Below are 17,086 nucleotides of genomic sequence, written 5' to 3' on the forward strand. Positions count from 1 at the left end.
TACAGACAAGATGTTCATACATCTAAAGAAATATCAATTTATTTGAATACAAATTTAGCTACATGGCATGAAAAAATATATCTACCAAAGTGCATTCAATTGAAATGTACTAACACGATTAAGTGGTTTAAAAATAGCAATAAAATGACAAAAAAAGGACACATTCTTCAAATTCCCTTTACATAAAGTATTTATCTAGATACACTTGGCCATAAAAACAAAACAATGAGACATTTCAAAGCAGTTTAACAATTATTTTGATAGCAAAGCCACAAACGGTTCTATTATTTTATAAAGAGCAAATCTAGGGCAAAAACAAGGCTGTGCTATGACCACTAAACTTTAAAGAACTGGAGTGATTGTGTTGTGTAGGGCAGTCCTTGAAAATTGTCGAAAACCACTGTCTTATGCTATTCCATGTCAAGGAGCTGATAAAAGTTAATGCATTTCCAGCAGATTGAAAATAATAGAATAAGGACAGCCTGGTTTTTGCTCTGAATTTGATCATGAACATTTCGGCAAACCTATAATTACTTCCATTTGTGTCTTTAACAGTAAATACCCTTTTTAATGTTATTGGTTGTATTTATGGTTCCTTCTACATTTCGGTTCCCCCTGAGAACATTTAAAACAAATTTACACAAGGCTCTCACAGACATTGCTATAGTTCTTTACAAAATACTCATCAGATCAGGCCTTTTTGACCTCATATAAAAGTAAAAAGGCACAATAGCAGTTGCAAGCCAGCTAGAATACAAACGGTTTCAAATTAATACAGACCAATTTTCCCAATAATGAAAATACTATTCTTATTAAATCATAATTTCTAACAGTTTTGTGGGGGGGTGAGTATCATAAAATAGCGTTGTGCTTATAAAGTACTCCATAGCTCCAGGAGAGGAGGCTCCATATGGTCTTTCATATTCCTTCTTTTCTATTCCTCAACTAATAGAATGTAAACAACATATATTCCGCCAAATGTAAAAAAAAAAAAAATGTAAAAAAATAAAAGATGGTTACAGACTAATCACTGGTTCATCACAAGCATTCACATTTTAACTAAACAAATCAACAGAACTTTCAGTATTGGTAACTCATGATTGCTTTTTAGATTTGTAGTCTTGTTACTTCATACACATTCAGATAGATTTAATAAAAAGAGAATATGAAGAAAAAAAATGTAGGCACAAGACAGTGAAACCATGATTATGACATAGTAGTAAAACTAGTGCAACATTTACTGGGAATTATGATGTAGGGAATGTAAATGCATGGCAATTCGTACACATTTACAAAAATGGTGCTGGTCCCTTATCTAGTGGGAGATCCCCATTCAAAAACACAGACAAAAGAACACAATGTTTGAAAAAAAGACAGGCAGGACAACTTCCCTTCACTCACCAGCATTAAAGAATGCTCCTTCGCATGCGCCACACACACACACACACACACACACACACACACACACACACACACACACACACACACACACACACACACACACACACACTTAAAGTTCAGAAAGTCCCTCTCCATGCTCATTCAACTCCATGGAGTAATAGTCCAGTGGTCGCCTAAGGACAAAAAGCATACACAGCTTTTTACAACGGCACAATTATTACGTGAACGAACTCAAGTATATTGTTTTCTCAGAAGAGTTGAGGCAAGATAATGATAGCTAATCATGTTTCTATTCACATTGGCGTAAAAGGGCCATCTGTGTAACTATTATGTACAGCTGCACACAGTGAAACGATGCCTCCTCACAACCACTGAGGCAGGATGTGTGCGTACATAAGCACGTCTGAGTATGTATGCACATTCGAGACTGTGCGTGTGTGGCTTGAATGTGTGTGCGTGTATGGTCTCACCTCTTTTTGTAGAGGTAGGTAAAGAGGGCTGCCCCCAGTCCCAGTAGCAGTAGAGCTCCAAGCACCAGGCCAATATGAAGGCCCAGGGCAGACTCTGAAAAGAACCACAACCATCAGTCAGCTAAGCTTAAAAATCAATTTATATTGAGATTCTCTGAGCTCACAGAGAAGGCTTAGTCTGTGCCTAGGAAACCAGCCCATAGGAAATAAACCTGCGCACTGAACTATGCTCCCAAAATGAGCATGTTCGACTCACGTTGTCAGCCATCCTTATCTAAAAAAAATTAAAAATCATCAGGATGCTAGGGTCCATGAACTCATATCTGTCTCCAATATCTGGTATGACCATTGGCTATGTCCAAATCTGTACAAAGATCGCCACCTTCTGGACAATAATGGTCAAATGTGAGTTAAGAATCAGTCCTTCATGGGAAACCTGTGCACATATTTCCACAGTTAATAACTGAAATACTCAATCTTGACATAGCAACTACAGATAATCTATCCCACTGGACTAAGGGTACAGATGATCTGTAAAAATATAGTATAATGCAGGAGGATTAAACTAAATGACTCCAGCGCTGTCCTGTGGGTTGGTTTGTTTTCATTCCATCCAATATCCTTGTCTTTGATTGGCTCTTCACCAATATCCTTAGTCTTCATTTGTTGTTAGTTAATTTGTACTTAGGCCTTCTACAACTCAACACTAGTGGTCAGAGTGTGGTGTGCTCGCTGGGGGTGTTGTCCTTAGTCGCAGACTGTAGCAAAACATTTTGCACCGTAGAAAAAAGCTTTACAACAAAAGGTTTACTCCAAATGGAAACAATTTTGCTACGAAAACTACAGTATCTATTGAACAAATTCAGGAAGGTCCTTCCCTGTTTCTGTCCGTTTAGTTCTGTTTGCTTACTAGTGAATATACCCATGTTAAGGCAATGAGATATTTCCTCCAATCAATGTTTGCTTACACATTGCTTACACATATCAAGAGAGCTACGTCCAGGTTTTCAATAAAGCTTTAGAAGTGTGGTGTGTTCAGGCTGTTTGCGTGTGCCGGGTTAAGACCAGGGTTGTGTTCAATAGGGAAAACTGTAGCAAACCATTTCAGAACGCTGTGCAGCCAAAAATGAAAACTTAGGTACATTAACCTGAAAAAAAAAAAAAGACCCTGGGCAGACTGTGGGTGCAAACAGTGGCTGGTAGAGCACAGTCACATAGGGAGGTCAAGGGCAGTAGTAAAACGAAAGATGGAAGAATGACTTATCAGCAGCTAGTACAGTGCCTATAGAGTTGGGTTCCAAAGTGGGATTGAAATAGATGTTATTGTAATTTTGTCATTGATCTAAAATACTCCATAATGTCAAAGTGAAAAGAAAATTCTACAAATGTTTACAAATGAATACAAATGTAATCATTGATAATTGTATAAAGACAATTATTTGGTTGCAATTTTGTAATATTTTATATCAAGGGTGGTCAAACATTCTCCAGGAGAGCTACTGGATGTGCAGGCTTTTGTTCAAGCCCTGCTCTAACGCACCTCACCGTAGCCTAAACATCAGCTGCTCAACAGGACCTTGATAAGCAGACTCAGGTGTGTTTTATGGCTAGATCTAAAGTCCGCACACCCAGTAGCTTCCAGATGGATGGTTGACCATGTGTTTCATACAGTAGCCTAACGGTGCAATTATTCTACTTTTTGGTGGGTTTGGTGCCTTGATCAAGGGCACAACGTCAGGAGATAGTAGGCAAAATGGGATTAGAGACCACCGGCCTTCTAATGTCAATACCACATTATTCACTTTCATGTAGGCTACATAGACGCCACCAATTATTGGTCGTGAAGATTTGGTTAAAAGTCATGGAAAAGTCATGAAATTCCATCTGCCAAAATGTGTATAAACCCATAACAGTGAATAATCAAAAAGGTCTCTATAGCAGAAAGTAATTTGGGAATTCTTGTGAACATAGTCTTAATGGACCAACTTGAGAAAAGACAGTTCCTGCACCTCTTTCAAGTCAAGCACTGGCTGCGTAGGTATTCTAGGGCCCTATAAAACACGGAAGGAATCCAGACAAAAACATACATTAGTAAAGGTCCGTCCTTGAAGTATTCAAAAGACCGGGGAACTTTTCGAAAGCCTCATAAAAAAAAGAGACGTGATTGGTAGATGGGTAACAATAACAAAACAGACATTAAATACATATTTAAGCATGGTCAAGTTAATAATTATGCTGTGGATGATGTATTAAACCACCCAGACACTAGAAAGATGCAGTCATCCTTCTGAGCTGCTGGAGGGGAAGGAAACTGCTGAGGGATGTCACCATGTGGCCAGTATGGTCCAGTACGGTGTCCTGGCAAAATAAATAGTGGGGTACACTGTACCGGTAAAACATGAGCCCATTACAATAATGAAAACAATATGTCAAGAAAACTGTAAGCTATTACACCATGATTTATCATTACCATTTGTCAGAGGCATGAAATATTAGCAAATGGACTGAAAACGTGGGGTAGGCCTATAGCCTACGCTAAAAAATGTGATGTGGTTTGATGAGAACACTTACATTTTTGCCAAGGCAAATATGAGTGGCTGACACAGACAGCAGTGGACGCATAAATTCAGGCCTAATGACAATCGCCAAATGTCATTCTACTTTTGGGTGTTTTGTGTAACAGATGTCTCTTTCCATTCACCACTGTTTGGAGGCTGGAAATATGCTGCGAGTGAATGAATGTGCGCAGGTAGGCTACTAAAGGATCCCTTTGAAGTGATTTTGACAATTAGATGAAAACATCATGACTGGTTGTGTTTATGTCACAACAAAATGGTAATAAATACATTTTAAAAGTTAAATGATACATCTTTATGACTAGGCTCACAGAGATGCTATTGAATTAATAGGGATTCTAAATATAATTATATGATACGGTCCCACAGCCTGCCGGCCTGCCCATATAGCAGTTGGCAGCCGCCTAATCGAAAGCAGTATTTCCTGAGCTGAACTTACCAAGATGCACCTCCAACAACACATAACACCTCACATTAGTCTGCCCAAAAACAACGATAACTTCTCCCACCCATTGGCATGAGTGCTATTTAGGTGAACGCTGATGCCGCCCCATAAGCAGTGTCCACTTTGCAAAAGGCAGGGGCAAAAAATATACTATAAAAACACAAAAAACAAAAATATAAAAACCAAACAGGTAAAGGGTTGGTCCCATGTTTTATGAGCTGAAATAAAAGATCCCAGAAATTCTCCATACGCACAAGAAGCTTATTTCTCTCAAATGTTAAGCACAAATTTGTTTACAGCATTTCTCCTTTGCCAAGATAATCCATCCAACTGACTGGTGTGGCATATCAATATGCTGTTTAAACAGCATTATCATTACACAGGTTCACCTTGAGCTGGGGACAAAAGGCCACACTAAAATGTTCAGTTTTGGCAACACAATGCCACAGATGTCTCAAGTTTTGAGGGAGCGTACAATTGGCATGCTGACTGCAGGAATGTCCACCAGAGCTGTTGCCAGAAATATGCAGCACTCCACCAAATGTATTTAACATAAATGATGTAGCCTACGGTAGAAAGAGTTGTACCCTGTGGTTTTTCTGTAACCCATAGACTGGAGACCAAATGTATTATTATAGCATGAGACAGACACTTTTTCAACCAGTAACTTATTAACGATGAGAGAGTGTGCAGGAGAAAGTCAACAAAAAAAAGGCACGAGGGCAGAGACATTAGCTTTGGAGCGGCATAATCAAAACAGCGGTGGACAGCAAATAGTGCTGACAGCAATTTATTTCAACAAATGTCTTAATTTGAATTAAACTTAACTAAAAACAAGAGGGCTTTGTTGGAGCCTATTTCTTCCTATTAAAAAAATAGATAATATAAAGCGTTCTATGACAATGCTTAATTCCATGATGCCTTATGCTAGAAACAAGCTTACAATGCCCACAAAAGACGTGACTGATGTATATGGGGATATATTGATTAGTCTATGACATTCTGAAACTGAGCCGTGGCCTTCAAAATTGGAGGAGACAGAAAATGGACTTTGCCATTTTGTCCCTATTAATTGAGCTTTTCACTTTCTGAAAAGAGAAAATGTTAAAACCCAGGCAGCTTTTAAGGAAGCAGTTCTGTTGTTGGGTTAAACAACTGCCGAGTAGCCAGCAGTTTTTTTTGCATCTGTCGAGCCTCTGTCTGTGTGGAAAGGTAACTTTTGAAAGTGCAATGCTTAGATTCATAATGATGTCTAATATTTCATTATTTGCAAACAGCAACCGTTTCATTGCAAACAAGACACTCTGGTTTGACATTGGAGAAATACAGTAAGAATGCCTATTTCTCTGTCCATTCTTCCCTGAAACGTCTATTTTTATTATCCACCTTTCTTTTGAGACTTTCAGAGCGACATTTTCTTAATTTACATGCAGTTCTTCCCCAATCTATGCTCAAAGAAATATAGAAAACTAATTTCAAAAAGAGACATTGGTGAATTTGTCAGTGTAATCAGAATGAAAATATTAGGATCTGTTATTGACGTTGAACTAATTATATAGCCTACTAACCAGATACAATTTTGAACATATCATTGGCCTTTGAATTGGGCTGCTATTATGTTCTGCCGGCTATTAGCTGAGAAACAAATTGGCCTGAGGCCAAACCCATTGCCAACCCCCACTGTACAGTATTTTAGTTTAGCGGGGATAGGAGAGGGTGGACATTGTGTCTCGCCTAGGGCGAGAGGCAGATACATTTTTTGAGTGCATGTGTGTGCACACATAGGTGGTCCTGTACTGGGAAGAAATGTAATCTACAAAAAAAAGCCTTATGTTTGGGGCAAATCCAAAAACACTGAGTATCTGCCTGCTTATTTTCAAGCATGGTGGTTGCTACATCATGGTATGGGTATGCCTGACATCGGCAAAGACTGGGGAGTTTTTGGGATGAAAAGAAACAAAATGCAGTTAAACACAGGAAAAATCAGTCTGCTTTACACCAGACACCGGGAGAAAAATTCACCTTTCAGCAGGACAATAACCTACAACACAAAGTAAAAGCTACACTGGAGTTGCTTACCAAGAAGACAGTGAATGTTCCTGAGTGGCCAAGTTAATGTTTTGACTTAAATCTGCTTGAAAATCTATGGCAAGACTATATAAAGACTATATAAGACTATATAAAAATAATATTTCTTCCGCTTCGAAAAAAGACAAAATCCATTTTAATACCACTTTGTAACACAAAATGTGAAGAAATCCAAAGAGGAACTGAACAGCTCTTAAGCACAAGTCAACAGACATGTAGTGTATTTGAAAATACCAACTATAGTTGAATATATAGTACAGTATCAAATCTACACACAACACCCCATAATGACAAAGCGAAAACAGGTTTTTAGAATTTTTTGCAAATTACAAATTAAAAAACAGAAATACCTTATTTACATAAGTATTCCGACCCTTTGCTATGAGACTCGAAATTGAACTTGGGTGCATTCTGTTTCCTTTGATTATCCTTGACATGTTTCTGCAACTTGATTTGAGTCCATCTGTGGTAAAATGATTGGACATGATTTGGAAAGGCACACACCTGTCTATAAGGTCCAACAGTTGACAGTGCATGTCAGAGCAAAAACCAAGCCATGAGGTCAAAGGAAATGTCCGTAGAGCTCCGAGACAGGATTGTGTCGAAGCACAGATCTGGGGAAGGGTACCAAAACATTTTTGCAGCATTGAAGGTCCCCAAGAACACAGTGGCCTCCATCCATCAAAGTGGCCAGTGATTTCAAGACTAGGTACAGTTGAAGTCGGAAGTTGATATTCACCTTAGCCAAATACATTTAATCTCAGTTTTTCACAATTCCTGACATTTAATCCTAGTAAAAATTCCCTGTCTTGGTTCAGTTAGGATCACCACTTTATTTTAAGAATGTGAAATGTCAGAATATTTCTTTCATCACATTCCCAGTGGGTCTGAAGTTTACATACTCAATTAGTATTCGGTAGCATTGGCTTGAAATTGTTTAACTTGGGTCAAACATTTCAGGTAGCCTTCCACAAGCTTCCCACAATAAGTTGGGTGAATTTTGGCCTATTCCTCCTGACAAATCTGGTGTAACTGAGTCAGATTTGTAGGTCTCCTTGCTCGCACACACCTTTTCAGTTCTGCCCATATATTTTCTATGGGATTGAGGTCAGGGCTTTGTGATACCTTGACTTTGTTGTCCTTAAGACATTTTGCCACAACTTTGAAAGTATGCATGGGGTCACTGTCCATTTGGAAGACCCATTTGCAACCAAGCTTTTACTTCCTGACTGATGTCTTGAGATGTTGCTTCAATCTATCCACATAATTTTCTTTCCTCATGATGTCATCTATTTTGTGAAGTGCACCAGCCCTCCTGCAGCAAAGCACCCCCACAACATGATGCTGCCACCATCGTGCTTCACGGTTGGGATGGTGTTCTTCGGCTTGCAAGCCTCCCCCTTTCTCCTCCAAACATAACTATGGTCATTATGGCCAAACAGTTCTATTTTTGTTTCATTAGACCAGAGGACATTTCTCCAAAAAGTATGATCTTTGTCCCCATGTGCAGTTGCAAACCGTAGTCTGGCTTTTTTATGGCCGTTTTGGAGCAGTGGCTTCTTCCTTGCTGAGCGGCCTTTCAAGTTATGTCGATATAGGACTTGTTTTACTGTGGATATAGATACTTTTGTACCCGTTTCCTCCAGCATCTTCACAAGGTCCTTTGCTGTTGTTCTAGGATGGATTTGCACTTTTCACACCAACGTACGTTCATCTCTAGGAGACAGAATGCGTCTACTTCATGAGCGGTATGACAGCTGCGTGGTCCCATGGTGTTTATACTTGCGTACTACTGTTTGTACAGATGAACGTGGCACCTTCAGGCATTTGTAAATTGCTCCCAAGAATGAACCAGACTTGTGGAGGTCTACAATTTTTTTTCTGAGGTCTTGGCTGATTTCTTTTGATTTTCCCATGATGTCAAGCAAAGAGGCACTGAGTTTGAAGGTAGGCCTTGAAATACATCCACAGGTACACCTCCAATTGACTCCAATGATTTCAATACACCTTTCAGAAGCTTCTAAAGCCATGAGATTGTTTTCTGGAATTTCCAAGCTGTTTAAAGGCACAGTCAACTTAGTGTACGTAAACTTCTGACCCACTGGGTTCTGTTCCAGTTCTGACCCACTCATCACCTAACATATTGCACAAGTTGACTGCAGGTAATTTACTTAAAAAGTAGCTACAAATATTCAAAGTGTATTAAAACACTTCAAAAGAAAGTTTCAATGGTATTGACAAACACCTGGTATACCGCCCAAGTCTAACACTCACTCATCTTTCCCTTTCATTTTAGTAGACACATTTTGTCAAAATGATAAAATCACACCATGCAACAAGGGATGTAGCCTACAGTCAGAGATAGACAATGTTGATTGGCAGGTGGAAGGATGTCCAATGGGATTGCAATGTAAAAGTGGGAGGCAAGGATCAGGTCGGCTCCTTTCCTCCTCGCTCAGCAGAGATTTCAGAAAAGCTAAAATTGTCAGGGGGGCTGACATAGCTCTCACACACTAGTTCAACCTCACTCTCCCTGACATACAGTCCAACAATGTGTCAGAGGGGTTTAGGAAAGTGGACACATTTTCACAATTTGCCGTTATTCCCCTTTAAACCCAAAAAGAGAGGGTAGGGTAGAGGGCTGTGCCCTAGGTTGGCTGACACTTCTTACAGCCTTAGGAGGGTTTAGAGGGGCGGATCCTTGCTGCGGCTGCTTCCCTACAGGTTTGGCCTGGTTCAGGGGCCTAGCCTGAGTCTTGCTAGACTGCTGCGTCGCCAGGGATCTCAGTCACCCAAAGCAAGCTTGTTGCCCCATCCCAGGGTAATTCAGGAACCAACAGGCTGCCACAGAGCCCGGGTCTGCAGGGCAGAAAGAAATCGAAGGTTTCGCCTTCTTTCTTGCGCATGTCGGCGACAGTTGGCCTGAAGAACTCTTTGCGTGTCACTGGGGCATCCAGGAGGTCCACTTTTTCTTTCTGTTAAGCTGGATAAGCTCAGCCAAAGCACCCTTTCTCCCACCACTGCTAGGCTCATGGTACGACAACAGCCTTGAATGGCACCACGGCAGACATGGAGGTTTAGGTTTGTAATCATGCAGATCTCCTCCCAAACATCTGGGTCGAGGCTCCCCACCTCCTCTAGTAACTCAGCCCAATACACCAACAATAACGAGGTCACATTGAGAGCTCTGATTGCTTGGGCTGAGGCCTTGTACGTATTCTGACAAATAGAAGCAGTAAAGTGCTCGGACTTCCCACGGAGTGAGGCGCTAATGTCGTTAGTAACATGGTGCGAGGGGCTGAGGTGGTCAGCCAGTGACGGCTCCACTGTGGGAGGGTTGCCAAAACCAGATTCCTCATATTGTGGATGTCCAAGCTCGGGGTACCCCTAGCAAGAATCTTGCTCTTAACTTTCCTGAGGCAATTTGGTACTGCGGGGAGCAATTATTATACTGGGACTGTATGAGACGGGAGTCTTTTCCCATCGTATAGGTCCCTTAAATGGGCCCTGAGCCCCCACAGGAGACGGCCACACGATGCCAAGTCTGGCTGCGGACCGCTTGCAGACATGAAGGAGCCCAAACTCCAACAGAGGGGCAACTCCACCACACTCGGGCCATCAGGCCTGGCCTGAGAGGGCAGGAGAATGGGGGTAGTGGTGGAAAAAGTACTCAATTGTCATACTTGAGTAAAAGATACCGTAATAGAAAATAACAAGCCTGCCAACACGCCTGCCCCTGACATTACGTCATCATACAATGAGGGAAGGGAGTCGATGCTATCCATAGTCTCGCCCCATCTGGGCTCGGTTGCGAGGAGCTGAGCCTCAGTTGTCGCTGTTGGCTTGGAGGCAAGATAGAAGCATGTTTAAGCCTCCTCTTCAGGCCTGCCCTCGTCAGCAGTTTGTAATGCTGCAGGTCTCAGGGTCGTCGAGCGCCTCTTGGACATGTTCATTACCCATGCAATTGATGCGTGGAGGGTGGCAATCTTTCCCCGTAATCATGGAACTGCAAGCAAAAAACCTTGGGGGTTCGAGTGCTGTGCTATGCTAATCCTAGGATAACAGTGGCCATTGTGAGGAATAAGGCTTGCTAGGGGGACAGAGACGCATGGTGTAATCTGGCTAGTTAGAAGCCTAGCGGCTGGTGGCTAGCAATGATAAGCACAGTAGAACGCTACAGCCGCGAGGCTAGTGAGGCGTTAGCGAGCTAGCAGCTACCTCAAGTTGAATGTGTGCTGTGGCTAGTTCAGTGCGGGCTGCAGGAAATGGCGTGGGGGCCGAGTTATTGTGGTTCTTCGACCAAAGAGCTGTGAGGCTGAGACGGTCGATCTAGTTAACACAACGGGTGAATGTAGGTTAAACTAGACGAGAGAAGGGAGCTAGCAACGTTATCATGTTGCAGGTAAGATGTGCTAGTGAGGACAGCTTACCTCTCAGTGAGCTAGACAAGTTGCCCTTGCAGCGTGGGTTAACCTGTTAGGGCTAGGGGGCAGCATTTGCACGTCTGGATAAAAAAAATGTACCCGATTTAATCTGGTTACTAATCCTACCCAGTAACTAGAATATGCATATACTTATTATATATGGATAGAAAACACTCTAAAGTTTCTAAAACTGTTTGAATGGTGTCTGTGAGTATAACAGAACTCATTTGGCAGGCAAAACCCTGAGACATTTTCTGACAGGAAGTGGATACCTGATGTGTTGTATTACCTTTAAACCTATCCCATTGAAAAACACAGGGGCTGAGGAATATTTTGGCACTTCCTATTGCTTCCACTAGATGTCACCAGCCTTTACAAAGTGTTTTGAGTCTTCTGGAGGGAGATCTGACCGAACAAGAGCCATGGAACGATGATGTCCCATTAGACACCTGGCGCGCGAGTTCATGTTGGGTACCCTCGTTCCAATACGTTATAAAAGAGTATGCATTCGTCCACCTTGAATATTATTCATGTTCTGGTTAAAAAAGGCCCTAATGATTTATGCTATACAACGTTTGACATGTTTGAACGAACGTAAATATATTTTTTCCCCTCGTTCATGACGAGAAGTCCGGCTGGCTTAGATCATGTGCTAACAAGACGGAGATTTTTGGACATAAATGATGAGCTTTTTTGAACAAAACTACATTCGTTATGGACCTGTGATACCTGGAAGTGACATCTGATGAAGAGAATCAAAGGTAATGGATTATTTACATAGTATTTTCGATTTTAGATCTTCCCAACATGACGTCTAGTCTGTATCGCAACGCGTATTTTTCTGGGCGCAGTGCTCAGATTATTGCAAAGTGTGATTTCCCAGTAAGGTTATTTTTAAATCTGGCAAGTTGATTGCGTTCAAGAGATGTAAATCTATAATTCTTTAAATGACAATATAATATTTTACCAATGTTTTCTAATTTTAATTATTTAATTTGTGACGCTGACTTGACTGCCGGTTATTGGAGGGAAACGATTTCCTCAACATCAATGCCATAGTAAAACGCTGTTTTTGGATATAAATATGAACTTGATAGAACTAAAAATGCATGCATTGTCTAACATAATGTCCTAGGAGTGTCATCTGATGGAGATTGTAAAAGGTTAGTGCATCATTTTAGCTGGTTTTATGGTTTTGGTTACCCTGTCTTCGAATTGACAAAACATTACACACAACTCTTGTAAATGTACTGTCCTAACATACTCTAAATTTATGCTTTCGCCGTAAAACCTTTTTGAAATCGTAAAACGTGGTTAGATTAAGGAGATGTTTATCTTTCAAAGGGTGTAAAATAGTTGTATGTTTGAAAAATTTGAATTTTGACATTTATTTGGATTCAAATTTGCCGCTCTTGAAATGCACCTGCTGTTGATGGAGTGCACCACGGGTGGCACGCTAGCGTCCCACCTAGCCCATAGAGGTTAATAGCTAGCCATGAAGCTAGCTAAAACAGAGACTGAGAAGTAGAACATTTATTTCAACACGGAGCAAAAACCTTCCAACCAGTACTCAACCTGGTTGGAAGTAGAGGTCGACCGATTAATCGGAATGGCCGATTAATTAGGGCCGATTTCAAGTTTTCATAACAAATCGGTAATCGGTATTTTTGGCCACCGATTTGCCGATTCTTTTTTTTTTTAACACCTTTATTTAACTAGGCAAGTCAGATTAAGAACACATTCTTATTTTCAATGACGGCCTAGGAACAGGGGTTAACTGCCTTGTTCAGGGGGGATTCGGGGATTCGTTTTTGCAACCTTCCGGTTACTAGTCCAACGCTCTAACCACCTGCCTTACATTGCACTCCACGAGGAGCCTGCATGGCAAGCTGACTACCTGTTACACGAGCGCAGCAAGAAGCCAAGGTAAGTTGCTAGCTAGCATTAAACTTATCTTGTAAAAAACTATCAATCTTAACATAATCACTAGTTAACTACACATGGTTGATGATATTACTAGTTTATCTAACGTGTCCTGCGTTGCATATAATCGATGCGGTGCCTGTTCATTTATCATTGAATCATAGCCTACTTCGCCAAACGGGTGTTGATTTAACAAGCGCATTTGTGAAAAAAAGCACTGTCGTTGCACCAATGTACCTAACCATAAACATCATTGCCTTTCTTTAAAATCAATAAACAAGTATATATTTTTAAACCTGCATATTTAGTTAATATTGTCTGCTAACATGAAATTGTGTCACATCTCTAGCGTTCATTGCACGCAGAGTCAGGGTATATGCAACAGTTTGGGCTGCCTGGCTCATTGCGAACTAATTTGCCAGAATTTTACGTAATTATAACATAACATTGAAGGTTGGGCAATGTAACAGGAATATTTAGACTTAGGGATGCCACCCGTTAGATAAAATACGGAACGGTTCCGTATTTCACTGACAGGAAAAACGTTTTGTTTTCGAGATTATAGTTTCCGGATTCGACCATATTAATGACCTAAGGCTCGTATTTCTGTGTGTTATTACGTTATAATTAAGTCTATGATTTGAAAGAGCAGTCTGACTGAGCGACGGTAGGCAGCAGCATGCTCGTAAGCATTCATTCAAAACAGCACTTTCGTGCGTTTTGCCAGCAGCCCTTCGCAATGCATTGCGCTGTTTATGACTTCAAGCCTATCAACTCCCAAGATGAGGCTGGTGTAACTGATGTGAAATGGCTAGCTAGTTAGCCGGGTGCGCGCTAATAGCGTTTCAAACGTCACTCGCTCTGAGACTTGGAGTGGTTGCTCCCCTTGCTCTGCATGGGTAACGCTGCTTCGAGGGTGGCTGTTGTCGATGTGTTCCAGGGTTCAAGCCCAGATGGAGCGAGGAGAGGGACGGAAGCTATAATGTTACACTGGCAATACTAAAGTGCCTATAAGAACATCCAATAGTCAAAGGTATATGAAATACAAATCGTATAGAGAGAAATAGTCCTATAATAACTACAACCTAAAACTTCTTACCTGGGAATATTGAAGACTCATGTTAAAAGGAACCACCAGCTTTCATATGTTCTCATGTTCTGAGCAAGGAAATTAAACGTTAGCTTTTTTTACATGGCACACATTGCACTTTTACCTTCTTCTCCAACACTTTGTTTTTCCATTATTTAAACCAAATTGAACATGTTTCATTATTTATTTGAGGCTAAATTGATTTTATTGATGTATTATATTAAGTTAAAATAAGTGTTCATTCAGTATTGTTGTAATTGTCATTATTACCAAAAAAAACAACAACAAAAAACAACATTTTAAATAAAAATAAATAAATAAAATCGGACAATTAATAGGCATCGGCTTTTTTGGTCCTCCAATAATCGGTATCGGCGTTGAAAAATCATAATGGGTCGACCTCTAGTTGGAAGACCTACACTCGGCAGCAATATCCTTCATCGTTCACTTGTGAGCAGGTAATCAGGAAAAGGGCCCAGTCAATCTGAGGAGCGCTATAGTAGTAATGCTCTTCGTGAGGAAAAGAAGCAAGAATAACCAGAGGATGGGATGGAGTGGCTCACCTCATTTGCCACTCTACAGACACTTTTGATAGGTTCTTTCAAAAGTAGGTGATCCTAATGAATCCCCACATTTAAAATATCAAATGAAATAATTGAAAGAGAACCTCCCCATTTCGGATAGTTTTCTTCCGTTTTGTGCTTAGTTAACACAACCCAGGTTAGTGAATGTTGTTCAAGCGGGGGCTCACCAGTGCTCATGCGTCGGTCAGTAGCCGGGCCGTTACAGGTGTCCCCCTGGGTGGGGGAGGTCTGGAGGATGAGGGCCCTCTGGTGGTCCGACAGGGCCTGGATGTTTCCCTGCACACGCAGCCACCCGGCAGCACAGGAGAAGTTGGCCACTGACACAGACACACTAAAATCACTATTATGGAAAACATAAAACCAAATCCCACATCCTCAATATTGGATGACAAAAAACAGACTATTGCACAATGTTATGTGCGGGTATATCAATTAGGAAATGTATTATGAGTGTGCCCCAGTGGAGGCTCATGAGAGGAAGGGGAGGACCATCCTACTTTAACGTTATCCTTTTTAGTTAAAACGATACAATATATCCACGTGTCCAAATACCTGATTAAAACAGTTTTGCAATGACGGTCTACAGTAGTCTCAACAGCACCGTCTAGGGTAGCACCATGGTATAGCCGGAGAACAGCTATTTTCCATCCTCCTCTGGCTTCATTGACTTCAATACAAAACCTAGAGGCTGGTGCTTCTCGGCCCCTTCCATAGACCTACATGGTAATTATGACGACTCTGGATGACGTCCTCCAATCAATCAATGCTTTTGCAGTACGAACTGACATGTTGTCCATCCAATCAAAGGATCAGACAATGAACGTTGTACTATGCGATTTAAAAACTTAGTGAGTTGGTGACATTGTTGGATAGATTGAAATAGTTAAGCATATTTAGGCTATTGTTACATTCAAATTCATTGTTTCAAACTACAGGAGATGGAGGAGGTACATTATATACTGTTTTCTTGGTCTTAAAACTTTATTTCTGTGTCGAGTTAGTGCCATTTATTTAAATTTGCCCTGCTAACTTTAGTAACAAGTAGCTAGCTAGCTACCAGAGTGCAGATTTCTCTGCCAGACTGGCTAGCTAACGACAATGTAGTGGATGTTTTATTTCACCTTTATTTAACCAGGTAGGCTAGTTGAGAACAAGTTCTCATTTGCAACTGCGACCTGGCCAAGATAAAGCAAAGCAGTTCAACACATACAACAACACAGAGTTACACATGGAATAAACAAACATACAATCAATAATACAGTAGAAAAAAATCTATATACAGCATGTGCAAATGAGGTAGGATAAGAGAGGTAAGGCAATAAATAGGCCATGGTGGCGAAGTAATTACAATATAGCAATTAAAACACTGGAATGGTAGAATGTGCAGAAGATGAATGTGCAAAGGAGCAAGATAGGAGCAAGATAAATAAATAAATACAGTATGGGGATGAGGTAGATTGGATGGGCTATTTACAGATGAGCTATGTACAGGTGCAGTGATCTGTGAGCTGCTCTGACAGCTGGTGCATAAAGCTAGTGAGGGAGGTAAGAGTCTCCAGCTTTAGTGATTTTTGCAGTTCGTTCCAGTCACTGGCAGCAGACAACTGGAAGGAGAAGCGGCCAAAGGAAGAATTGGCTTTGGCGGTGACCAGTGAGATATACCTGCTGGAGTGCGTGCTACGGGTGGGTGCTGCTATGGTGACCAGTGAGCTAAGGCGTGGCTTTACCTAGCAGAGACTTGTAGATGACCTGTTGAAGAACCCGTTTAATTTCCCACATCAAATTCAAGTTTCTGGGAAAAAGTTGCGTTGATCATGTAATGGACGAAGGTCTACGTATTCAAACATCGCAACACAACGAGAAGCTAAGATACAGAGATACTGTATTTTTGGGCACGTAAGTGTTGACCTGTAGGGGACACATTGCTTCATACCGCTACGTTATGGGACAAAGCAAAGGGGAATGATGAGAGGGAAACTTCAGCTAACAAGGGCAACTACAAGGAGCTTGCAGAGGTAAGTGCACGTTATGATGCTTTACTTGCTGGGCATATGAAAGTTTCTACTGTATTATCTGGGATGTCAG

General features: G+C 41.1%; 1 protein-coding gene across 1 annotated transcript in view; it reads right to left on the bottom strand.

Annotated features, from left to right (window-relative positions):
* Positions 1-17: 17 nt before the first annotated feature.
* Positions 18-17,086, bottom strand: part of si:ch211-183d21.1 (uncharacterized) — a 33,305-nt gene continuing 16,236 nt past the window's right edge. Inside the window, exons 10-12 of the mRNA XM_014158899.3 lie at positions 15,169-15,318; positions 1,872-1,965; positions 18-1,574 (exon numbers count right to left, since the gene is read on the bottom strand). Coding sequence (XP_014014374.1) covers positions 1,511-1,574; positions 1,872-1,965; positions 15,169-15,318 — 308 coding nt within the window. The 3' untranslated portion in view covers positions 18-1,510. The remainder of the gene's footprint in view (positions 1,575-1,871; positions 1,966-15,168; positions 15,319-17,086) is intronic.

Source organism: Salmo salar, chromosome 19, assembly GCF_965601325.2.
Source record: "Salmo salar chromosome 19, fSalSal1, whole genome shotgun sequence".
Lineage (NCBI taxonomy): Eukaryota > Metazoa > Chordata > Actinopteri > Salmoniformes > Salmonidae > Salmo > Salmo salar.